The sequence below is a fragment of the Momordica charantia genome (genome assembly GCF_013281855.1).
Source record: "Momordica charantia cultivar OHB3-1 chromosome 10 unlocalized genomic scaffold, Mcharantia_2.0 BLBB01000010.1, whole genome shotgun sequence".
NCBI classification, from domain to species: domain Eukaryota; kingdom Viridiplantae; phylum Streptophyta; class Magnoliopsida; order Cucurbitales; family Cucurbitaceae; genus Momordica; species Momordica charantia.
Window position 1 is genome coordinate 22,716,515 of NW_028275158.1, and position 20,187 is coordinate 22,736,701.

The following is a 20,187-nucleotide window of genomic DNA, read 5'->3' on the forward strand; positions in this document are numbered from 1 at the left end:
TAAATAGTAAATTAAACAAAAAAAAAAATCTTTTAATTTTTATATTTTATTTTATTTTCCATGGTACAACATCAGGTGGAATTCCATTTTAATTTTTAAAGTTTCAAAATATCATTTTAGAACCTAAGCTTTTAGGTTTATTTTATTTTTATTCCTTTAAATCTCATGTTTTCTAAACTTCCACTCTAATTTATTATGAATTTGATCCAAGTTGAGACTGGTTTAATTTTAGTTATTGGACTTTAAAAAAAGATATTTTAATCTTTTAATTAAAAGAAACCATTTTGATATTTTTTTTCCTCTTTAAATAATTTGCAAACATGATTTATACTATTTATACCAACATCTTAATTATACGAGTGTGTATTGAGACCACTCTAGTCGAAAATGATCATTGGATAAGTAAATATTAGGTGATAAAATAATAAAGTAAAGTTCAAAATTATTGTTTTTTAAATTTTCCATTATTAAAATAGACATGACAAAAACTAACCAAAATGGTTACCGTTGATGTTGGATTTTGGATGAGGTGACACATCATCTTCGAATGTCACCTCGTCCGCCGAGCTACTAATTACACACAAAACCTAGCACCAATATTCAACTATATATTCTTTGATGTTTGAATTATAACTTAATTTGAGCTGGTGTCAAGTTGAGCTTAGTTAGTTGAGTAGAGATTGTTTGTCTTTACGAGGAATCAACTTGGAATCGTGGCACTACCATTTCGTTACTTGATAGATTTTGCACCGATGATAGCTACATCTTCCGGTCATTCCAAAAGATGGTTTTACAAGTTCTTTCTCATTCTTGACATATTTGAATTTAGATCCAAACACGTGTTTTTAACGAAAGAGCACATCTTATGCTTACTCCAATTAATTACTGTGATTAAAATAAATATTTTGAAAGCAAGGAAGGCGACAAATTTAAAAAGTTCAGATTTGAAAAGTGAAAATGGATGAAAAACACGTGTATGACAAAATCTTCTTGCTGTGAAATATGAGGAGAGGATGAAAAGTGAAAATTGTGAAAAGTTGAAATATGAGGAGAGGAAGGCATCATCCGGGGATGGGAAGATGCCATGGAATATTCGAGTATGACAAAATCTCAGCCCCCACATCCGCGCCATCCGTCGGCCCAATCATCTCGCTTTCTTTCTTTTTAATTTCATTATCATTTTTATTCTTTCTTAAATCTTAATTTCCTTTTTTCTTTTTCTTTCTCAAATCTCGTCGTCGGATTCGTTCTCATCCAAATCCCTTCGATCCATCGATATCCAAAATTTGCCCTACTATGCTTTCAACTCCTCCCCCTTTCTCCTCCTGATTCTCGTCGGAGTTCTTCAATTATGGCCGCTCAGGTTCCGCCGGAGCAAAACCAACTCGAACGCCTCGATGTCTTCAAGATCAAAGGCAGAGACAAACAAGGCCGCCGGATTCTTCGCATCACCGGAAAATTCTTTCCAGGTTCCCATCTCTCTCTCTCTCTCTCTCTCTCTCTCTCCGATTCTATTTTCTTCCTCTTTTGATCATCGACCGCGTACTGTCAGACTCTGATTCCATCTTCTTGCTCTGCTCTGCTCTGCTCTGATTCTATTTTCTTTCTGTTTTCATCGATGAAATTGAAATTGAAATTGGAATGTCCTTAATCATGAAGTATCTGCAAATACTTGCCCTAGTATCCTCTGATTCTACTTTCTTGCTGTTTTTTTACTGATGAAATTAAATTTGAGTTTGGAATGAGCTTAATTATGAAGTATCTCCATACTTGCCCTAGTATGCTCCGATTCTGTTTTCTTGCTGTTTTAATCGATGAAGTTGAATTTTGTTTGTATATTTTTTTGATAATCAGCGCGGAGTGTGAGTTTGGATGTGCTTAAGAAGAATCTGCAGGAGAAGATCTTGCCTAGGCTGAAGAATAAGCCTTTCGCGATCTTATACTTCCACACCGGCGTTCAAAGAAGCCAGAATTTCCCCGGAATCGCCGCCCTCCGATCGATCTACGAGGCGATCCCGGCCGCCGTGAAGGCTAATCTGGAAGCCGTGTACTTCGTTCACCCGGACCTCCAGGCCAGGCTCTTCCTCGCCACCCTCGGCCGCATTTTCTTCACCAACGAGTACCATTTTCCTCAACCCTTCTCTCAATCAATTTCAGTTTTCCCTCCCAATATTCTTAGATATCTTAATATTATTATAATATTGCAACAAATCAAATACTCCAATTTTTTAAAAAAAGATGTAATATATATTGTCTTTTTTTGGTTTAATATATATATATCAAATCTGCGTATTTTTAACTTTAGAAAATTATATATATATATATATATATATATATTTCTGTTTCTTAATTTATCAATCTTGGTTCATTAATTAGTATTTTGATTTAAATGGCTTGGAGATTCATTTTAATTCTTATATTTTCAAATACATTCGCAACAGACTAATTTTAATTCTTATACTTTCTCAACTATTTTCTTAATGTCTATTGTGTTCTATTTTAGTACACTTTCACACCTTTTTTTTTAAATGATTATTTTAATTCAATTTCAAATTTTTTAAAGGTAGATATTCACGTCCCATTAAAATTTTTAAGATGATACTTTATCTACTATAATAAATAAATATTTTAAAAATAAAGTATTAAAATAATATTTAAATTAATATTTTCTTTAGGTCTAATTCGACCTCTCGTATTTTTCAAGTTTCTGGTTAATCTTTGAATTTTAGAAAATTTTGTCTCTCATTTTCATTGATTTGATTCATTTGGTGTATATATATATATTTTTAATTCAAAGCTTTATTGGACAAAAAGTAAAATTTGAAAAACGAGACTAAATTTGTAATTTAAGTTAAATTAAATTTATTGTTATTTTTTAAAATTAAAGGAATGGCATTGACGTAAAGCAAAAAGTAAGAATAATGCAACAATTTAAAATCAATTTTTTTGTGAGTGAGAGGGAATATTCGGATGTGGCAGGTTGTACGGGAAGGTGAGGTACGTGAGCAGAATTGATCTGCTGTGGGAGCAGGTGAGAAGGAGCGAGATCGAGATCCCGGAATTCATATACGATCATGATGAAGATTTGGAGTACCGTCCGATGATGGACTATGGGCTGGAGAGCGACCACCCTAGGGTCTACGGTGCACCCTCAATGGAGTCGCACGTGTACTCCATGAGGTGCATCTCCTAGAACAAAACTTTGCTGGGGCCTTGTTTAATGGGTTTGTATTTGGACCTTGTTCGGCCCATTAGTTTGCTTTCTCTCTCTTTTGGACCCCAATTCTGTTTTTCTTGTAAAAAAGCTATGCAATATGTATATATATGCCTTTTAATTATAGATAGTTTTAATTTTTAGCAGTGCTGAATAGTGAATGGCGTTCTTTTACATGTTTACTGAAGAAATTGTATAAAAATTTTGTATTGTAACTTGTTCTTTAAAAGGAAAAAAAGAAAGGGATTGTAACTTTGTAAGTTGTAACACGTATCCTACGCATACTATCAAAGATAGATCTTCAGTTTGACTCAGGATGATTTTAAGTTGGGTTGAATTTTGAACTTCAATTTTATTGTCCGGTAGATAAAACTAAACTAATGAAGTTATGTTGTACTAAAAAAATTGTCAATGACACCAAAAATTGAAAGATATTATAAATCTATGAGATTTTTTAAGTGTATTTTTATTTTGTCATTTTGTCATATTTATTTATTGCTTTTTATTTTGTATACAACATGGAGATTGGAATTGTCCAATTACTTTTTAAGTAAACTCATATTTTATTTTACTATGTTAAAGTTTATGTATTCCCGTCTTGAAAGAGTAGGAAAGTGGGAGAAATATTTGTATGCAGTACTAAGCTCCCTCCTAAAGACAGCTAGTTTGAAGCAAAGTCTTTTAGAGCCAGGGACAAGCAGCTTGGATTGGGGTATTTATTGTTGTTAATGTTCTCATGACAGAGATTTTGCAAAGGAGCACAATTTGTTTTATTATTTACTGGTAATTTTGTACACATTACAAAATTTGGATGCATTTCCAAGATTTTGGAAGACTAGTGAGAAATCAAATTCAAGAGACAAGCTCTGGCTCTAATCATCTCCCTGAATATCCCTTTCAATCCATTCTCAAATCCTTCCATGGCGATTTCCAAACCCTCTAAGCTTCCACGCGCAGATTGCAGCTTCTCCGCCTCCACGCCATCGCCGACAGCTCCCAATGCCGCATCCACATCGCCAAATTCATTCCCCATCTCCTCGTTTTCTTCGCTCGCTACCGCTCCCCTTCGCATCACCACTTTCGAAACTAATTGCCACCGACTCGGCTTCGATTTGGGCGATTCAATCGCCATTAACGACAGCACGGAGCCGAATATCGAAACGGTTGCGAAACTAGATTCCTTTAGGGCTCGAACCACAGCGTAGAGATGGAGATCTCCATGAATCGATCCGATTCTGTCGTCCGTTTGTTTGGCGGATGACATCAATTTCAGTGCCTCCTTCTTCGTCTTCTTTCTCAGGTGAGTGTAATTAGCAATGGCGTTTCTGATGCTCGAATCTCCCTTTCTTCTTCGAAGGGCGGATTGCAGAGCTTGAGCTTGTTCCTGGATTTGCAGTATCATGTCTCTTGTCTTGCTGCAGATGTCCAGAAGCTTCATGAATCCGTCAACCAATCCGTCCACCCATTTCCGATTCTGGTGGCTCGATAGGAGCTGTTTGGTTGAAGCCATGTGGAGAAGCGCATCCATGGAAGCGTACAAGTCGTCCAGGCCCAATAAGCCATCGCGGATTGACTTGGAGGTTGAAGGAGATGAATTCTCCCATGCCTTCAGCTTGCTCAATTGCTCTTCGATTCTCACAGTAGTGGGATGGGATCTGGAAGGTAAGCTGATTGATCGTAAATGGTAGCGAGCAGCCATTGTTGGATGCTTTAGAATGCTTAAATTTGAGAAATCTGCTGAGTTTGATGATCTCTAACTCCATGAATCTGCTTATATATGGGCACATTGCAGATTTGGGGAGGATAAGAGGGAGGAGACAGAGAGTGTGGATTTCAATGAATGGCAGCTTGGCAGCTGAGAAATGGCCGGCGGGAGTGTCCTTTTTTGCCAAAAAACTGAGAAAGGTCAGCTTAAATCTTGCTTTGAATTGTCTCCTTGTTTGGAATATAAAATTGAGGCTGCACACATCCCTCGTTTGGGGAGCAAATGCAATGCATATGCAGATGCTTTTTTCAATCAGAAATTTAATGTTAAATTTTGTTTGCTTTCTCTGCAATCTTGTCGCAATTTGAGAAGTGGACAAAGGGTTGACACCCTTGTTTCATATAGCCATGACAAGTTCTTATAGATTCTGCTTAGAAATGGCATGTGGTTTAGTGGAGTTGAAGGGGCATAATGTTTGGGGGCGTTTTTGAAAGTTTTTGGGGCAAAAATATTCTTGGAGAAAATTTTGATCAAGTGTTTTTCTATCCCCTTGCAACATTGCAAGGGAGTTACGGGATTCGAAATAGTAAGGAGTAGTTTCATAACTATTTCGTTTCGTTCTTATTCTTCTGTTCTTTATAAATATGTTTGTTTTCTACAATTTCATTAGTAAGCTTTTCACCGCTCTTGAAAACACATATTTGAGTTCTTATCCAAATTTGGTCTCAATTTCCAAATGTATATAAAAACTATATAACAAAATAGAGAAAGCTTAACTTTTAAAAACGAAATAGTTATCAAAGAGTCTAAATGATTTTTATACTCATTGAGGTGTTCAACATTGAGCGAAAAAAATATTTTAGTCATTATTAATCTTTTATAAATTATTTAGTAAAAATCAAACATGGTATGTGATGGGTATGTTTTGTTAGACAAGTATCTAGTATAGACTAAAAAAATATTTTAAAACAAAATTAGTATGAAAGTGGTAAATATGATTTAGGGTGTGTTTGGGAGTGTTGGTAGGATGAGTGATTTTGAAAAAAGAAATTCAAGTATAATTGATTTTTCAAAATGATCATCCAAGTGATACCTTACAAATCAATTTAAAGTAATTTTTAACTTTCCTAAAATCAATTTTTTAATTTGCCAAACATGATCAATGGCTAGGGAAGTGATTTTGATAATGGCCAAAATCACTCCCAAACACACCCTTAGACTATAGTCCTTAAATGATAGTTAAAAGCACTTTATAAGTTTTGTTAAAGAGTTATAGAAATATGTCTTGATTGAAATTAAAAGAAGATGCAAATTTTGAACAAAAAATACCCCAATAATATTTTGGATTCATTTAAAACACTCCTCTAAACATCTCCTACTTTCATTTCCCACGTTTTTTTAGAGGAACAGCCAAAGGACTGGGTAGAGTCAACCCCACCCAGAGAAGCTATACAAAAGCTTTCCAATTGTGTAAGGAAGTGGAAAGATTGTAATTACAAAGAAAATTTGCTATAGCTAAGGCACCACCAAGAAGTAGTGTGCCGAATACATCTACAAAAAAAAAATCAAAAGTAGACCTCTTGTTTTCAAAAATACAACGATTTCGTTTTCTCCATAAGTGCCAAAGAAGAACCCTGGTAACGCAATTCCATATAACTCTTGCTTTTTTAGGATCATTTCCCACATTTTGGATAACCAGAGGCAATGGTGCTTAATTTTTATGGATCAAACGGCACAAAAAAAGATGGAAGGGAAGAATCTTGGGGGCAGAAAAGAGACAGAGAAACAGAATATTTAAAAGGTCACCTAAATTGCAGAACACTGAACATGTTCACTGGAAACAGATGGGGTGGAGGAAGAAGACAAGGCTTTCAAGGATCTAGCATGTGACCGTACAGTTCGAAAGGTACGCATTATTATTTATTATATTGCACAAACAAGATTTCTTTTAACAGAATTTATATTTAAATCTTCATAATACCCATTATTTGTAATTTTGAACCTGACTCTTATCTTTTTTATATTGAATATGAGAAAGTAGATACGGAAAATAAAATTTTCTTTGAAACTTAATAATACATAGAGTTTGAGTCTTGTCATTGTAAATCTTTTCAAGTTACTACGGATGTGTTAGGATATTAAATCTCAAGTAGGTGGTTACCACGTTTTCTTTAGGCTCTATACTATTTACCTTGGCCCTTAATAGACCGCTCGGCCAAACTATGATAATTTTTAGGCTCTAAATTAGTTATGACGGGTATTTGGAAAAAAATGTCCATGCTAATTACTAACCATTTTTTTTGGATGTGTTGGGAGTCCTCTCGAACTTTTAGGAATGGTTTGACATGTTCAAGTATCTACCTCACCTGCTATGTTTGCATGTATGTTATTAGTTCATGGGTAGAGGATTGAACATTAAACCTTAGCAGCTCAGTTGAAAAAATTCATTTAATCTTGATTCTCCTTATTGTTCCATAGATCGCATCTGACATCTCAATAATTCAGTTTTTCTTTTTCCGATGAAGAGGAGTTTATTCAACCTATAGTGTCAAGGGACCTCATTTCTTGCCATGGTGCGCTAAGAATTAGCAAACAATTATTGAAAACTACGGACTTAGACAATAATTGTAAAACTTCAAAACTATTCATATCCTTCAAAATTAGTTCATAAAAACTATACAAAATAAACTATAATTGAATAAAATAGTTATAACCTTTTCTTACAAGTTTTTAACTTGTAAAATAAAATGGCATCCTTGTTCATAAGGAAAATGGCTTTTGATCGTCACAATTCAAGTTGTTTCCATATCCAATACCCAATATGTCACAATACCTTTGGTAGAAACCAAGTCTATCAACTGCTCGAGCGTCGGTGTCTTTATTACATTCTTTAAAACCGCTTATTAAGTTGATGGTTAGACCATAACCAGGTAATCTTTTAGCAGATATATCTTGATCAGATGGTATCCATTTACCTGTCATAATATCATGACATGACGGTTTGTTTCCTTGTGGAGTCATCCAAAACCATAAGGCAGTCTTGAATGATATGGTTGCATCGGTCGCCACAAGATCGGGATTGTTTAGCAAATCCACCCCAATTGCTCTACCAGCAGCCCCATAGTTGAAGTTACTAGTCACCCAAGAGTCATCCAAAAGATAAGCATTTCAATAATGTGAACGAGTGTCAAGTTAAAAGATAGTTAAGGCATGGGTGCTCTTGAATATAGAGGAGCAAAGTTCGGACTCCTAATAATGTGAATAGGTGTCAACTTTAAAGTGAGTTGAGAAGAAAATTATTCTCCCCACACCCTTTTGCACTATTCCATTACAAAAGTCACTACTTACATTACGGTTTAACTGCTATTTTGATCTCTGTAGTTCGATTTTGATTCATTTTAGGTTATGTACTTTCAAAATGTCAATCTTTGTTCTTGTATTTTTAATTCATTTTAATTTATATATTTTCAAAACGTTTATTTTGGTCAATATATTTTTTAAAGGTAATCATTTTGGTTCCTATTTCCAAAATTTTAATATAAATTTTATACACAATGGAAATCTTCTAGTACAATTTTACAGCTACATCTCAAGAAATTTTGTAAGTTAAGTGTCATGCTAAATTTATGATGAAATAAATGAGATAATAATGATGGTGAAGGACCAAATAGGTTTTTTTTTTAAGTATATGAATTAAAAGTGCCTTTTGAAATTATAGAGAGTAAAATAGTATTTAAACATGTAAATGGTTTCATATTTACCATTTTTTAGAACTAATATCAAATTAAACAAATTTTTATAATTTACATTTATTCTCTTACATTAATAAGTATGCTATAAGGAGCTTTATACAGGGCAACAAGTTTTTAGTTGGGTAAGAATTATTATATTATGATTAGTATAGTAGATAATGATTAGCATTGTTATCATGTTTTTTTAATAGAACAAGTAAGGGTGAGAGATTCGAATTCATGCCCTCTTTATCGGAGAGATGTGTCAATTATCGTTAATCATATTGGTGCATTATTATCACGTTTTCAATCATTTAGAATAAAATCCTAAAGTAAGAAGTGAGAACTTACAAGGTGATTTGGAAGGGACCTCGGCCATAATATTTCTTGCCAGATGCACAAGGCCAATTTTGGGAAGGACTACATGAGGAATCTTTATTGGTAGAATTAACATAGCAATACCCCCAAGCATATGGTCCATCTGGTGCACTTGCCCATCCTCCTAAAAATAAAAAATGAAAAATATTTCATTTACTAAATTTAATATTGACGCTAATGAATTTAAAGAGAAGTTTCTGTTTAGTTGTTAAATTTCAAAAATTGACAGTTTGGTTTCGACGTTAATCAAACTTAATAAAAGAAAGGTCAAGATCAGAGATCACTTATACTCAAATTCAAAAATTAAAAGTGTATTTTACCATATGTAGAAATTCAATAATGTATTATTAGATACAAAGTTAGAAAATGAGTAGGCATACAATTTAAATTCCACTTAGCAAATATTTTATAAAGTTGACATTCTTATTAGACCATTTTAAATTTCACGATTAATTTGTAATTAACTCCAGGTAAAAAAAAAGAGAGACAATTACATCAGTAATTTTGAAACGGAGCGAATAATTGACGTTGACCTGTGGTCTCGTGAGAAGTTTGAGCGAGGAAAGCGGCGAGCTCCCTCTTCCTGGCGATGAGATTTCCGGTGGTGCCGAAGCCGTCGAACGACGCCGCAGCAGCCACAAATGCTCTGTAGCTATAAAATCCATGGCTCTCGCACCTCAAATCGTTTCGATATTTCAGCATCTGCTCGAAAACCGAGGCGCTGATTACGCTCCCGATCTCGGCGCTAGGGCTCGCAAATGTCAGATCTGAACCACATCGCCTCGCAAATCCAGATCCGCACAGCCCCGATCCGCCGCCGCAAATGCCTCTCGGACACATCGCATCCGCCGTCTCTCCTCCGCCGCACTCCGACGCCGACGACGACGGCGCCAAAAGAACCAAGGTTAGAACTATGAAACTGTACATATTCTTCTCTGACGATGCTGTGAGGGTGAGACTCGTTCCGTTTGAAAATTTTTCCAAGTGGAACTCTCTAATTGACTGGTCCTTTTCATTTCTATCGTTTTTTCATTGGCTAACTCAGTTTTATTCCGATTAACATTTGAATTCAATTTACCCTAGAAAAAGATTTGTGAGAATCAAATTTCAAAGTTTGAGTTAACCATTTTTTTAATATAAACATCAAACTTGAGCCAGGTTTTTATTTCTTCTTTTGATTTCAAAATCTTATACTTTCATCCTAGCTAAATATAGATTTCATCACACCTAAATATATCGTTCAGTCTCTCATGTTTTTTCAGTAATTTTTTTTTCAATTTAGTTGGTTTAAAAAGTTACTTGATACTTGCTTAATTAGCGAAAATTGAGAGGGTTGATGCGTGGATTTTTGGTCCTCCGATTCTCCTCCTCGCTTGATTCGGGACTAATACCTGAAAAACCAAATCGAGCTAAACCCGTGTGCGGCACCACCTCTAAGGCTGACGTAAATGTAGTCAACTTTTAGATGCCCCTACCTCTAAGGCTAGATCGCTACTTATAGCGTGAAGTTGTTCCAGAACTTTTCGTAGCTACAGGGCCGGGGCGAAACCGTCGATCGAAGATGGGGGATCATTGGCTGGGCCGCGGGCCGAGGGGACCGAGCCCCGGGTTCGGACCGAGCCCCTCGTGGCCCAGTGGGCTTCCCTCCGATCGTAACCTGTAGCTCGACTATCGATTCCCGTTGCATAACAGATAGGAGAAAAAAAGTTAAGAGGAGAAAGTTTATAATTTCTCCAAATTTCGAAACTTTGCATTTTCTGCTATATATCAAATTAAAAAATTTTGATACGCGGAGAATGAGATTGAATTTTTTTAGTTCAATAACATGTGAGAGTGGATGCTCTTTATCCAATAATACTACATGATTTTTGTCTGTGATATAATCATATTTTTTTTAGTACAACGATATAATCATATTTTTGCTATATCAACATATAAAATTAATTTTAATGAACCCAATTAGCATTCAAGAAAAATGAAGTATTATTTAAATTTTAAAGATAAAAGTATAAAATTTTGAAACTTATTGCACCAAATGAAAATCTATAGTAAAACTTGTATGGATTAAGGAATGTCTTAAGATAAGAGATACTTAGAGTCAGGATTGTCATATGAAACTTTTCCGATCAAACTTTCCTGACATAATATCACATTATTTAGTACAATAAATATAGGAATCGGAGAATGATGGAAAACTTTCTAGTTGTACTATATTCTTTTTGTTCACACTATAATTTTATCTTTATAAATATTTTTCTTAACGTTGGTTGACCTTACATCATTTTCAGTACGACGATGACGAGACAAATATTTAATGAATGATAACAAGACACGTTGTCGGTTCAAATATAGTTAAGTGGACGGTCCATGAACATAATTGAAGCTCTCTAAAATTTCCATGAACTTTAACTTCAAGGCAAAATTTAAAAGTTTGAATTTTGATGAAAAATAAATCTCATAATGTTCTGATGCTTTCTTTTTCCGGTTTCACATTTGTCTCAATCAAGTCGTCGTAGGATGTTACATCAGATGCCACTTAATTCTTGCCCTTTTCTTGGGAAATGCAACTATACAAAGCTGGAATTTTTTCATTTGATGCTACTTTTTAGTGGCACATTTTTTTTTACCAAAAAAAAAATTAGGTTCGCTTGATCATTCCTATTAACTACTATTAAATGTTTGACTCCCGAACCTACACCGAGGTATTAATTTTTTATCTTTTTTTGTTTTTCAGGAAAAAAAGCTATTTTGACGCGTACAGATTGGTCCAATTTATATATATACTTCCATTGAAACGAATAGTGATAGAGATATATTTCGGTCGGTAGAAAATGAATACTTATTATGTAGTACACTTCGTAGTTTTCATATCACCTAATTGAGTTTACACTATTTTTTTCCTTTTGAATAAATTTGTATTTACACTCGAGCACCAAATAATAAGTTGTCTTCTTGCCAACCTAAGCATAGCTAAACTGGTTAAAACATCTGTTCCTGACTAAAAGTTTGTGATTTCGAATCTCTACCTCCACATATTATACTAAAAAATATAGTTGTCTCTTCCTCTATTTGTTCTCTCTATTTCTTCTGTCGTTCTCGATGATGATCTCTTTAATTTGATCTCTTCCCAACTTTCAATGAAAGAGAAAAATAAACAAGAAAAAAGTTACATAAAACAAGTAATTTAAAGTTAATAAAATTTATCATATATGCAAACATAAACTCAACTCCATGATTGAAACATAGAGATTAAATACAGAGATGAGGTTTAATCCCCCCATCTCCAAATTCTTTTTACTAAAAGAAATTATATATTTGAAAACATATTTGATCACCAACTTAACGGCTAAGTTAGTTTTAAAAAATCATTTGCAAACATTTTCAAAATTTTAGAGACCTATTTTTAAAATCAAAATCATTTTTATATCTCACTTACCAAAAACATAATTTGCCGTTAAAAAAGATATAACAAAAAACAAATCCCCATCAAGTCAATGGAGGAGACAAGATAATGTCAAGCATGAGCTGGATTTTTATTTTTTATTTTTCATATTTTATATTTTATATTTTTAAAGGAAAAAGGAGCACAAAGAACACGTTAATGGCTTCTCTTGACTAAAGATTTATTTTATTCACCAATCAAATTCATGAGAGCTTCCTTTTTAACCAACTACACCTCCACCTCCTCATTCCACTATTTTAATAATAAATAATATGTTATAATTTAGTCCTTCAACTTTATATTATTTATTTATTTTTCTTTAGTTCAAATGAGATGTTGGAGAACTCGAATCTCCCACTTTTAAGGAAGTACGTAATATTTTGACCAATTGAACTGTATTCGTACGTCATATTTATTTTATCTCTTGAACTTTTAAAAAGTAATCGTTTTGTTTTTACCATTTATTTTACCACATGATATAAGTCCATCCAATATCTATTTCAATCAGCTTATATACCTTAATATATGTGTATACATTTATTTGAAAATTCATTATTCATCGTTCAGTTAGTGAGAAAATAGCGGCAAAAATCCACGTAGTTTTTTTTAATAAAAGTAATAAAGATTAAAATAGACATTTTGAAAATTTAAGTACCAAAATGAAACAAACTTGAAAAATTATGGATTAAAATAAATCTTTCGAAAAGTTTAAGGACTAGTCAACTTGAAGATAACTCAAACCGACCAAAATGAACAAGGACAACACTTCTTTATTGATGACCAATTCCTCAGTTTTTTTACGAATAATACTTAAGTGCTAACCGATCAACATCTATCTTTTTGTTGACTACCATTAAAAATTTGATAGTTTTAAAAAATATATATATTATTTTATGCATTCCTCCCTCTTTTTAATATGTCAAAAATTTAATGATCATCGGTCAAAAATAGCTGTTGACTAGTAAACACATAAATATTATTCTTGTTTGGCAAGTAAGAGAAAAGAAAGACTTTTTTAAAATATATATTTTTTAATAAATAAATACATATCAAAAGTTTCTACTACCATTGAGGAAAGAAATAGGAAAAAATATAAACAATATTTAGGTGCTTAATAGTCGACATCAATTTCTATATTAACCGTCATTATTGAAAAGTTAACACTTCCTTTTTTTAATTCTTTATTTTTACACGTCTCTCTAATTTATCAACAATTTAACAGTAGTTACAAGATAGATACCGATTCTTATTTTCCAAAACTTACAGTATCACAGATGCTTAATAGGTACTCGAACACTTACATAACACTTATCTATATATTTAACCCTCATCGAAAAATCGATAATTTTTTTCTAACCTTCATTTTTTAACCTCTTATTTATCAAGAATTTAACGGAATATAGATGCTAACTCCTATAATTCTCCAAATATATATATATATATATATAATGTGTGGAAATGGGCGCCATGACTGAAACAACTTGTGTTTTTTTTTTCTTTTTAAAATTTTAGGATTCGGTGAGGCTGTAAAATGTAATGGGCTGTGAGTCACAGGAGGGTGACGCCACTCTTTAATTCCGTCTCCAAATTTTTAATTTCCATGTACTCTATAAATTTCCTAAGTACGTTGTGATCTCTCTCATCTCAAAATCTCATCTCATGATGGAATTCGACGGCCGCCTTCTTCACTGCCCGGCGAATCTCCTGCCCCTCTCGCCGGTCACCTTCTTGAAGCGGGCCGCTGCCCTCTACGGCGGCCGGACCTCCATCATCTACGGCACTCGCGCCTTCACTTGGGCCGACACTTACTGTCGCTGTCTCAAGCTTGCTTCCGCTTTGGTTCATCACTTCCACGTCTCTCCCGGTGATTTGGTACTTCTTTTACTCTCCACCCCCTTCGACGTTTTAATATTTTTCAATTATACTGTTTATGTTAAAATTAGCTTATGATAATTTAAATTGCGAGATTAAAAAAATTAAAACAATGGTATATACTCCAAATCAACTGATATATTTAACTAAAATGATTAATAAATATCTACTAGTCAAAACGAGCATGGCTCATCGGTAATTGACATATACATCTAAACTATATATTCACGTGGTTGACTACCTCTCTAATTATTTATTTAAGTAGCTTGATTTTATAAAATTTCTCCTGATTTAATAATTATTAAAAAAACATTTTTAAAAAATTGTTAAAGAAATAAAAATATCAATAAACATCTGACTAAATTAATTAAAGTCAATTGATAGCATTTCTTATTTCTTATGCCTTATTTTACGTTCATATACTTCCGAATATCATTTTTTTTTCTTGAAGAAAAGGTCTCTAAACATTTCATCACAAAATTAAAATAAAAAGGTTAACAAATAAAATTAAATTTTAAAATAAACAAAAAACTAAAAATATAATCATCAAATTTGAACTACTTGAACACTTTTTAGTTGGGTTTTCTTTTCTTTTTTTTCTGTCTGATACTGCTGCCATAGAATTTTTGTTTTTTTAGAAGATATGTGTTTCAATTAAAATATTTATTTATTTTTTAAAAATATTATTAAAATCTTAATCACATGTTATGTACTTATGAATAATTGGTTTACTTAAATCTCCCCCAAATTTCAAACATTATATCCAATTTTTATTTTATAATTTCAAATGCAAATTTATAATCCTAAGCTAGAGGCCGTATATGACTTAAAACATAAATCATGTAGTTTCATGTAATATTTTTATAATAATATTTTAATGGCAAGAATTAAAACAGGTTTTTATGTAAAATTCAAACATCAAAAACAAAACATATAAAAATATAAAGACCATAAATAAAATACCCACAAGCCAAGTAATAAAAGATTATCTAAAAAAAATAAAATTTACCCTTTACTATTAGATTTGTAACAAATTTTAATGTTAAAATTTTAATTCCACCAAATTGAACTATAAACTTAAATAAGTGGGTGAAATTAGCACCTCCTAAAAATTAAATTATAAAATTTTCTATAAACCAACCAAAAAATTACACACAATTCAATCAACAAAAGAACTTGATATCAAGCCATAAAAATGAGCCAAACTTAACGACTAAAAAATATCAAACACAATAAAAAAAATATATATCGATACATTTTATCATCTCAAAGATTGTATTATAGAAGAACTTGACTAAAGACGAGTCAACAGTCAATGCAACTATATAGTAATTATGGGCAAAGTCGAATTTTTAAATGGTGAAGTCGTATGTGTGGGGTGTCACACTCGCACCTTTTCAAAGCAGCTCGAGCGATTGTGCGGCACTTGCTCTAGCTCAAACGAGCAAGTCAAACACACCCTAGACAAGCATGTCCACAATATGGGGCATGCAACTTCATTTCAATCGAGAAGAAAATACGCTATTTACAAAAATTCCAAATATAAGTATCTTCAATTATTGGTTTTAATTAGTGACGATAGAACTATAGGAGAGAGCCAATCTGAAGTAGATGATTGTCACTAGATAAGAAACATTTTATCATCTCAAAGATTGTAGCTTGACTGGAGATGATTGTCATCCATCCGTCAATGCAATTAGTAGTTATGGGCAAAGCCAAAATTTAGAATGGTGAAATTGTGTAGACCATGTAACTTCATTTAGTACACGAAAAAATGTTATTTACAAAAATTCCAAACATAAATATCATCAATTAGCGACCATAGGACTATAGGAAAGAGTCAATCCAAAAATAATTTAATAGGCAAGACATCTTTTATCGTCTCAAAAATTTATTATAGAATAGCTTGACTAAGGACGAGTCAACTGTCAACCCGATTAATAGGTATGTGTGGAAGCCGAAACATTAAATGGTGAAGTCTTGGGAAGCATGCAACCTCATTTACTCATCAAGAAAAACTCTTTACGAAAATTGCAAACATAGATATCTCTCAAAATAATATATATACACACACACACACACACCCACACCAATAGCTAAAAATAGTTTTAATTGGTTGCAGTTGGACTAGAACATAAATATTCTAATATATATATTGGGACTAAAAAATATTTTAGTCCATGTATTTTCGCTAAAGTAATAATTTAATCCTTGAATTTTTGTTTGTAACGATTTAGTCTATATATTTTTAAATGGGTAACAATTTAATCCTTGAAGTTTAATATATAACAATGTAGTAGTCCTTGTAATTTAAAGTTTGTAACAATTTAGTCATTATTTGTGAAATGTTTTTTTATTAAGTTTCTTATATGTATGGATTGATAAACTAAAAAATGACTAAATTAAATATGTTTATATAAATTAGAAAGATTAAATTGTTATATGATAAAATTTGACACTTAATTTTAATAAAAAATTATTATAGGGACTAAATTGTTACAAATTTAAATTACATGAACTAAATCGTTACAAGTTAACGACTAAATTGTTAATTTATAGAAAGTACATGGACTAAATTATTACTTTTAGTGAAAATAGGGGGACAAAATGTATTTTTTAACCTCTATATATTTATTTATTTATTTATTTATTGTCCGGATCAAACAAAATGTTATATTCTATATAATCTTTTGATTCCCAATAATAAAGGAGATAATAAAATTAAATGGAACATTTTAAAAATATTAACTGTGTTTAATGTAAGAAATATTAAAATTGAAAGAACAATTTTAATTTCCTACGTCCATATCTTCAAGTGGGAATGAACTGACTATTTTTTATTTTTTTTATGTGAAAAAGATGGTCAAAAAAATGAAATAAATCTTCCAAATTTGATTGAGAAGGAAAGCAAAATGGAAAATCATCTTTTCCATCTCTCTCCCTCTTTCATTTTCAACTTTCACATCATTTGATTTGTCATCAAGCTTCTTTCTTTATTCTTCCCTCTTTAAAGTTATCAAATCCATAAAATCAAATTAAAAAAAAAAAGATTAATTTGTTTCTTTTTAAGAAATAGTTAAAAATAAAAACATTTTTTTTTCTCATTTGGAACCATAGAGGTCGTCTTTCCGAAAAGAGATTTCTAAGTCGTTGGAGAATAACTTTTATTATAGAGAAATTTTACTCCATAAGATTTAATTTTTCTTAATGTGTTTTACGTTATATTAATTTATTTTATTTTTGGTTTGGATTATGTTATTTTTATAAAATTTTAAATTTTTTAGACAATACAAATTTCTTTTATTTTACTTAGATAAATGGCTCTTTATTAGTCATCTACTGATCATTAATTTTATGATTATGATTTAAAAAAAAGACTATTTTATTAGCAGTTTTCCTAACACTCTAATGTAGAATGGATTTACAAGAATTTAAAATCACATAATAACTTGTAAAGATATTATTTATTATTATATTTCAAACACTAAAGAAATCATTTTAAAAACTATGATAATTGGGACCAAATAATTTACTATATTCTCTCTATATAAAAATTTTACATAGCAAGGGGAGAATGTGAGACGAATTATTATCACTCCTTCCGTTGTGGTGAAGCCTTTGGATTAAGAGATTGTGTAGATCAAACGAATTTTCTACACGAAAAGCTATTATTTAGAATAAATCATTTTATTTATAATTTTTTGTTTTTTAAAATTTTATTTACTCTCACAATATCTAAAATATGTTTTCAGGACATATTTGAATTTTTAGTCAAATTTTAAAAATAAAACATTTTTAATTTTAAAATTTTAGCTTAAATTTTGAAGACATTTTTAAAGGTAGGTAGCAAAATAAAATAATACATACATGGGTGGGTAGGAATTTGAATTCACAATTGAAAATATATCTCAATTACCGCTTCGCTTTGACAAATCGCTTTTAAACTTGAATTTGTTTTTTTAATGTTTTTTCTTTCGCTATGCTTTAGACTTGTTAAAATATACCCATTTTTCCCTAGAAGAATGTGATATATTTATTATTTACTATATATTAAAATCCTGTTTTTAATGATAATTTGTTATTAAAAAAAATGTTTAGTAGGATAAATGAAAAAGAAATAATAAAAATATAAAACAATTAATTAAAAAAATATGGATCTCATTAAAAACAGATGATTTTTCATTTTGTATCGGTAGTAAGAAGTAGACACCTTATGTGCATATAATATAATATATGCAGGTTGCAGCGATGGCGCCCAATATCCCAGAGATATACGAGCTTCACTATGCAGTTCCAATGGCCGGAGCCATCATTTCTCCTCTCAACACAAAGCTGGACTCCGCCACTTTAGCATTACTCCTCCATCAACTACGCCCCAAAATCATCTTCGTCGACTCCCAATTTCTTCCTATCCTCCTCCAATCCCTCTCCCAAAATAATGCAAATTCCATCAAACCCGCCGCCGTCGTCATCGTCATCCCCACCGGCCCACCCGAAGTTCCAACCTATGACGGAGTTCTTGCCATGGGATCCGACGATTTCACCCCGCGTCCCAACGCCGAGCTCGACCCCATTTCCGTCAATTGCACCTCCGGCTCCACCGGGCTTCACAAGTGCGTCGTTTACAGCCACAGAGCCACTTATCTCAACTCTCTCGCCACCATTCTCCGCACCCAAATTTGCCGATCCGCGCCGCCGGTGTTCCTCTGGACGGTGGACATGTTCCGCTGCAACGGGTGGTGCTTCGTCTGGGCAGTGGCGGCCGTCGGCGGCTGCAATGTCTGCCTCCGTACCGTCACCGCCGAAGCAATCTTCGACGCGGTGGAGCTCCACGGGGTGACTCTTTTCTGCGGGCCGCCCACCATTCTGAAAATGATTTCGGAAGCACCCAACCGAAAGCCGCCGCCGCCTCTCCGCCGGGTTGACCTCATAGTCGCCGGAGCACTCCCGGTGGGCGAGATTTTGAGCAGAGTCACGCAATACGGTTTCAACATAAGCTACGGATACGGCATGACGGAGGCATTGGGCCCCGTCATAATCCGGCCAATTTCCGGCGGCGGCGGTGGGGTTTCGTTGCTGGAGGATCTGATAACGTCGTTGGAGGTGGACGTGAAGGACTCGACGTCGATGGAGAGCGTGGCGGCGGACGGCGAAACGTTGGGTGAAATAATGCTGAGAGGAAACACTCTGATGTCGGGATATTTCGAGAATCCGAAGGCAACGAAAGCGGCTTTCAGTGGAGATTGGTACAGGACTGGGGATGTGGCCGTTAGACACAGGAGTGGTAGAATAGAGATGAAGGATCGTGCCAATGACGTCATTGTGACGGCGGATGGGGCGGCGGTGAGCACGGTGGAGGTGGAGGCGGTGCTGCTCAGCCACCCGGAGGTGGCGGAGGCGGCGGTGGTCGGAAAATACGAGGCGGGGTTGGGGGAGATCAGGCCGTGTGGGTTTGTGAAGCTGAGGAATGGGTGCAGAGCAAGTGCGGAGGAGATCGTTGGGTTTTGTGGGGACCATTTGCCGGAGTTTATGGTGCCGGCGAGCATCGTATTTGGAGATTTGCCGCTCAATTCTACCGGCAAGGTACAAAAATTTATAATCAGGGACAATGTTAAGGTATTTAATCACAACAATGGTGTATAACTTTACAAAAATGACAGGTGAAATAGAATTCATAACCTCTTTTAATGGGGAGATATATACCAATCATCGTTGAATTATGCAATCATCGTTGAATTATGCTCACTTTGACACACACTTTAAAAAATAGTGAATTGTCCATTGTCACGAGGAGCCAAATATATCTTAATTTGGGAAGGATTTTATGATAGTAAAAATGGCGGGC

At 33.4% G+C, this 20,187-nt stretch overlaps 4 protein-coding genes and 1 long non-coding RNA gene across 5 annotated transcripts; 3 read left to right on the top strand and 2 right to left on the bottom strand.

The window, feature by feature from the left end:
- Positions 1 to 1,200: 1,200 nt before the first annotated feature.
- On the top strand, positions 1,201 to 3,360 carry LOC111014918 (SEC14 cytosolic factor family protein / phosphoglyceride transfer family protein). The gene is made up of 3 exons (XM_022289787.2): positions 1,201 to 1,469; positions 1,855 to 2,119; positions 2,980 to 3,360. Exons 1-3 carry the CDS (start codon positions 1,352 to 1,354, stop codon positions 3,191 to 3,193), a joined length of 597 nt encoding a protein of 198 aa, XP_022145479.1. The 5' UTR covers positions 1,201 to 1,351; the 3' UTR covers positions 3,194 to 3,360.
- Positions 3,361 to 4,049: 689 nt separating this feature from the next.
- LOC111014903 (uncharacterized) lies at positions 4,050 to 4,928 on the bottom strand. Its single transcript, XM_022289767.2, has one exon. It carries the CDS (start codon positions 4,911 to 4,913, stop codon positions 4,050 to 4,052), a length of 864 nt encoding a protein of 287 aa, XP_022145459.1. The 5' UTR covers positions 4,914 to 4,928.
- Positions 4,929 to 7,594: 2,666 nt separating this feature from the next.
- On the bottom strand, positions 7,595 to 10,507 carry LOC111014902 (basic endochitinase). The gene is made up of 3 exons (XM_022289765.2): positions 9,562 to 10,507; positions 9,002 to 9,152; positions 7,595 to 8,052 (listed from the first exon to the last, which is right to left on the bottom strand). The coding sequence occupies exons 1-3, from the start codon at positions 9,953 to 9,955 to the stop codon at positions 7,680 to 7,682; spliced, it is 918 nt and encodes a 305-aa protein (XP_022145457.2). The 5' UTR covers positions 9,956 to 10,507; the 3' UTR covers positions 7,595 to 7,679.
- LOC148208793 (uncharacterized) lies at positions 9,794 to 12,096 on the top strand. The gene is made up of 2 exons (XR_015788367.1): positions 9,794 to 9,932; positions 11,763 to 12,096. It is a non-coding gene; the product is annotated as an uncharacterized LOC148208793 (long non-coding RNA).
- Positions 12,097 to 13,968: 1,872 nt separating this feature from the next.
- LOC111014787 (AMP-dependent synthetase and ligase family protein) lies at positions 13,969 to 20,042 on the top strand. Its single transcript, XM_022289606.2, has 2 exons — positions 13,969 to 14,342; positions 18,582 to 20,042. Exons 1-2 carry the CDS (start codon positions 14,130 to 14,132, stop codon positions 19,983 to 19,985), a joined length of 1,617 nt encoding a protein of 538 aa, XP_022145298.2. The 5' UTR covers positions 13,969 to 14,129; the 3' UTR covers positions 19,986 to 20,042.
- Positions 20,043 to 20,187: the final 145 nt, after the last annotated feature.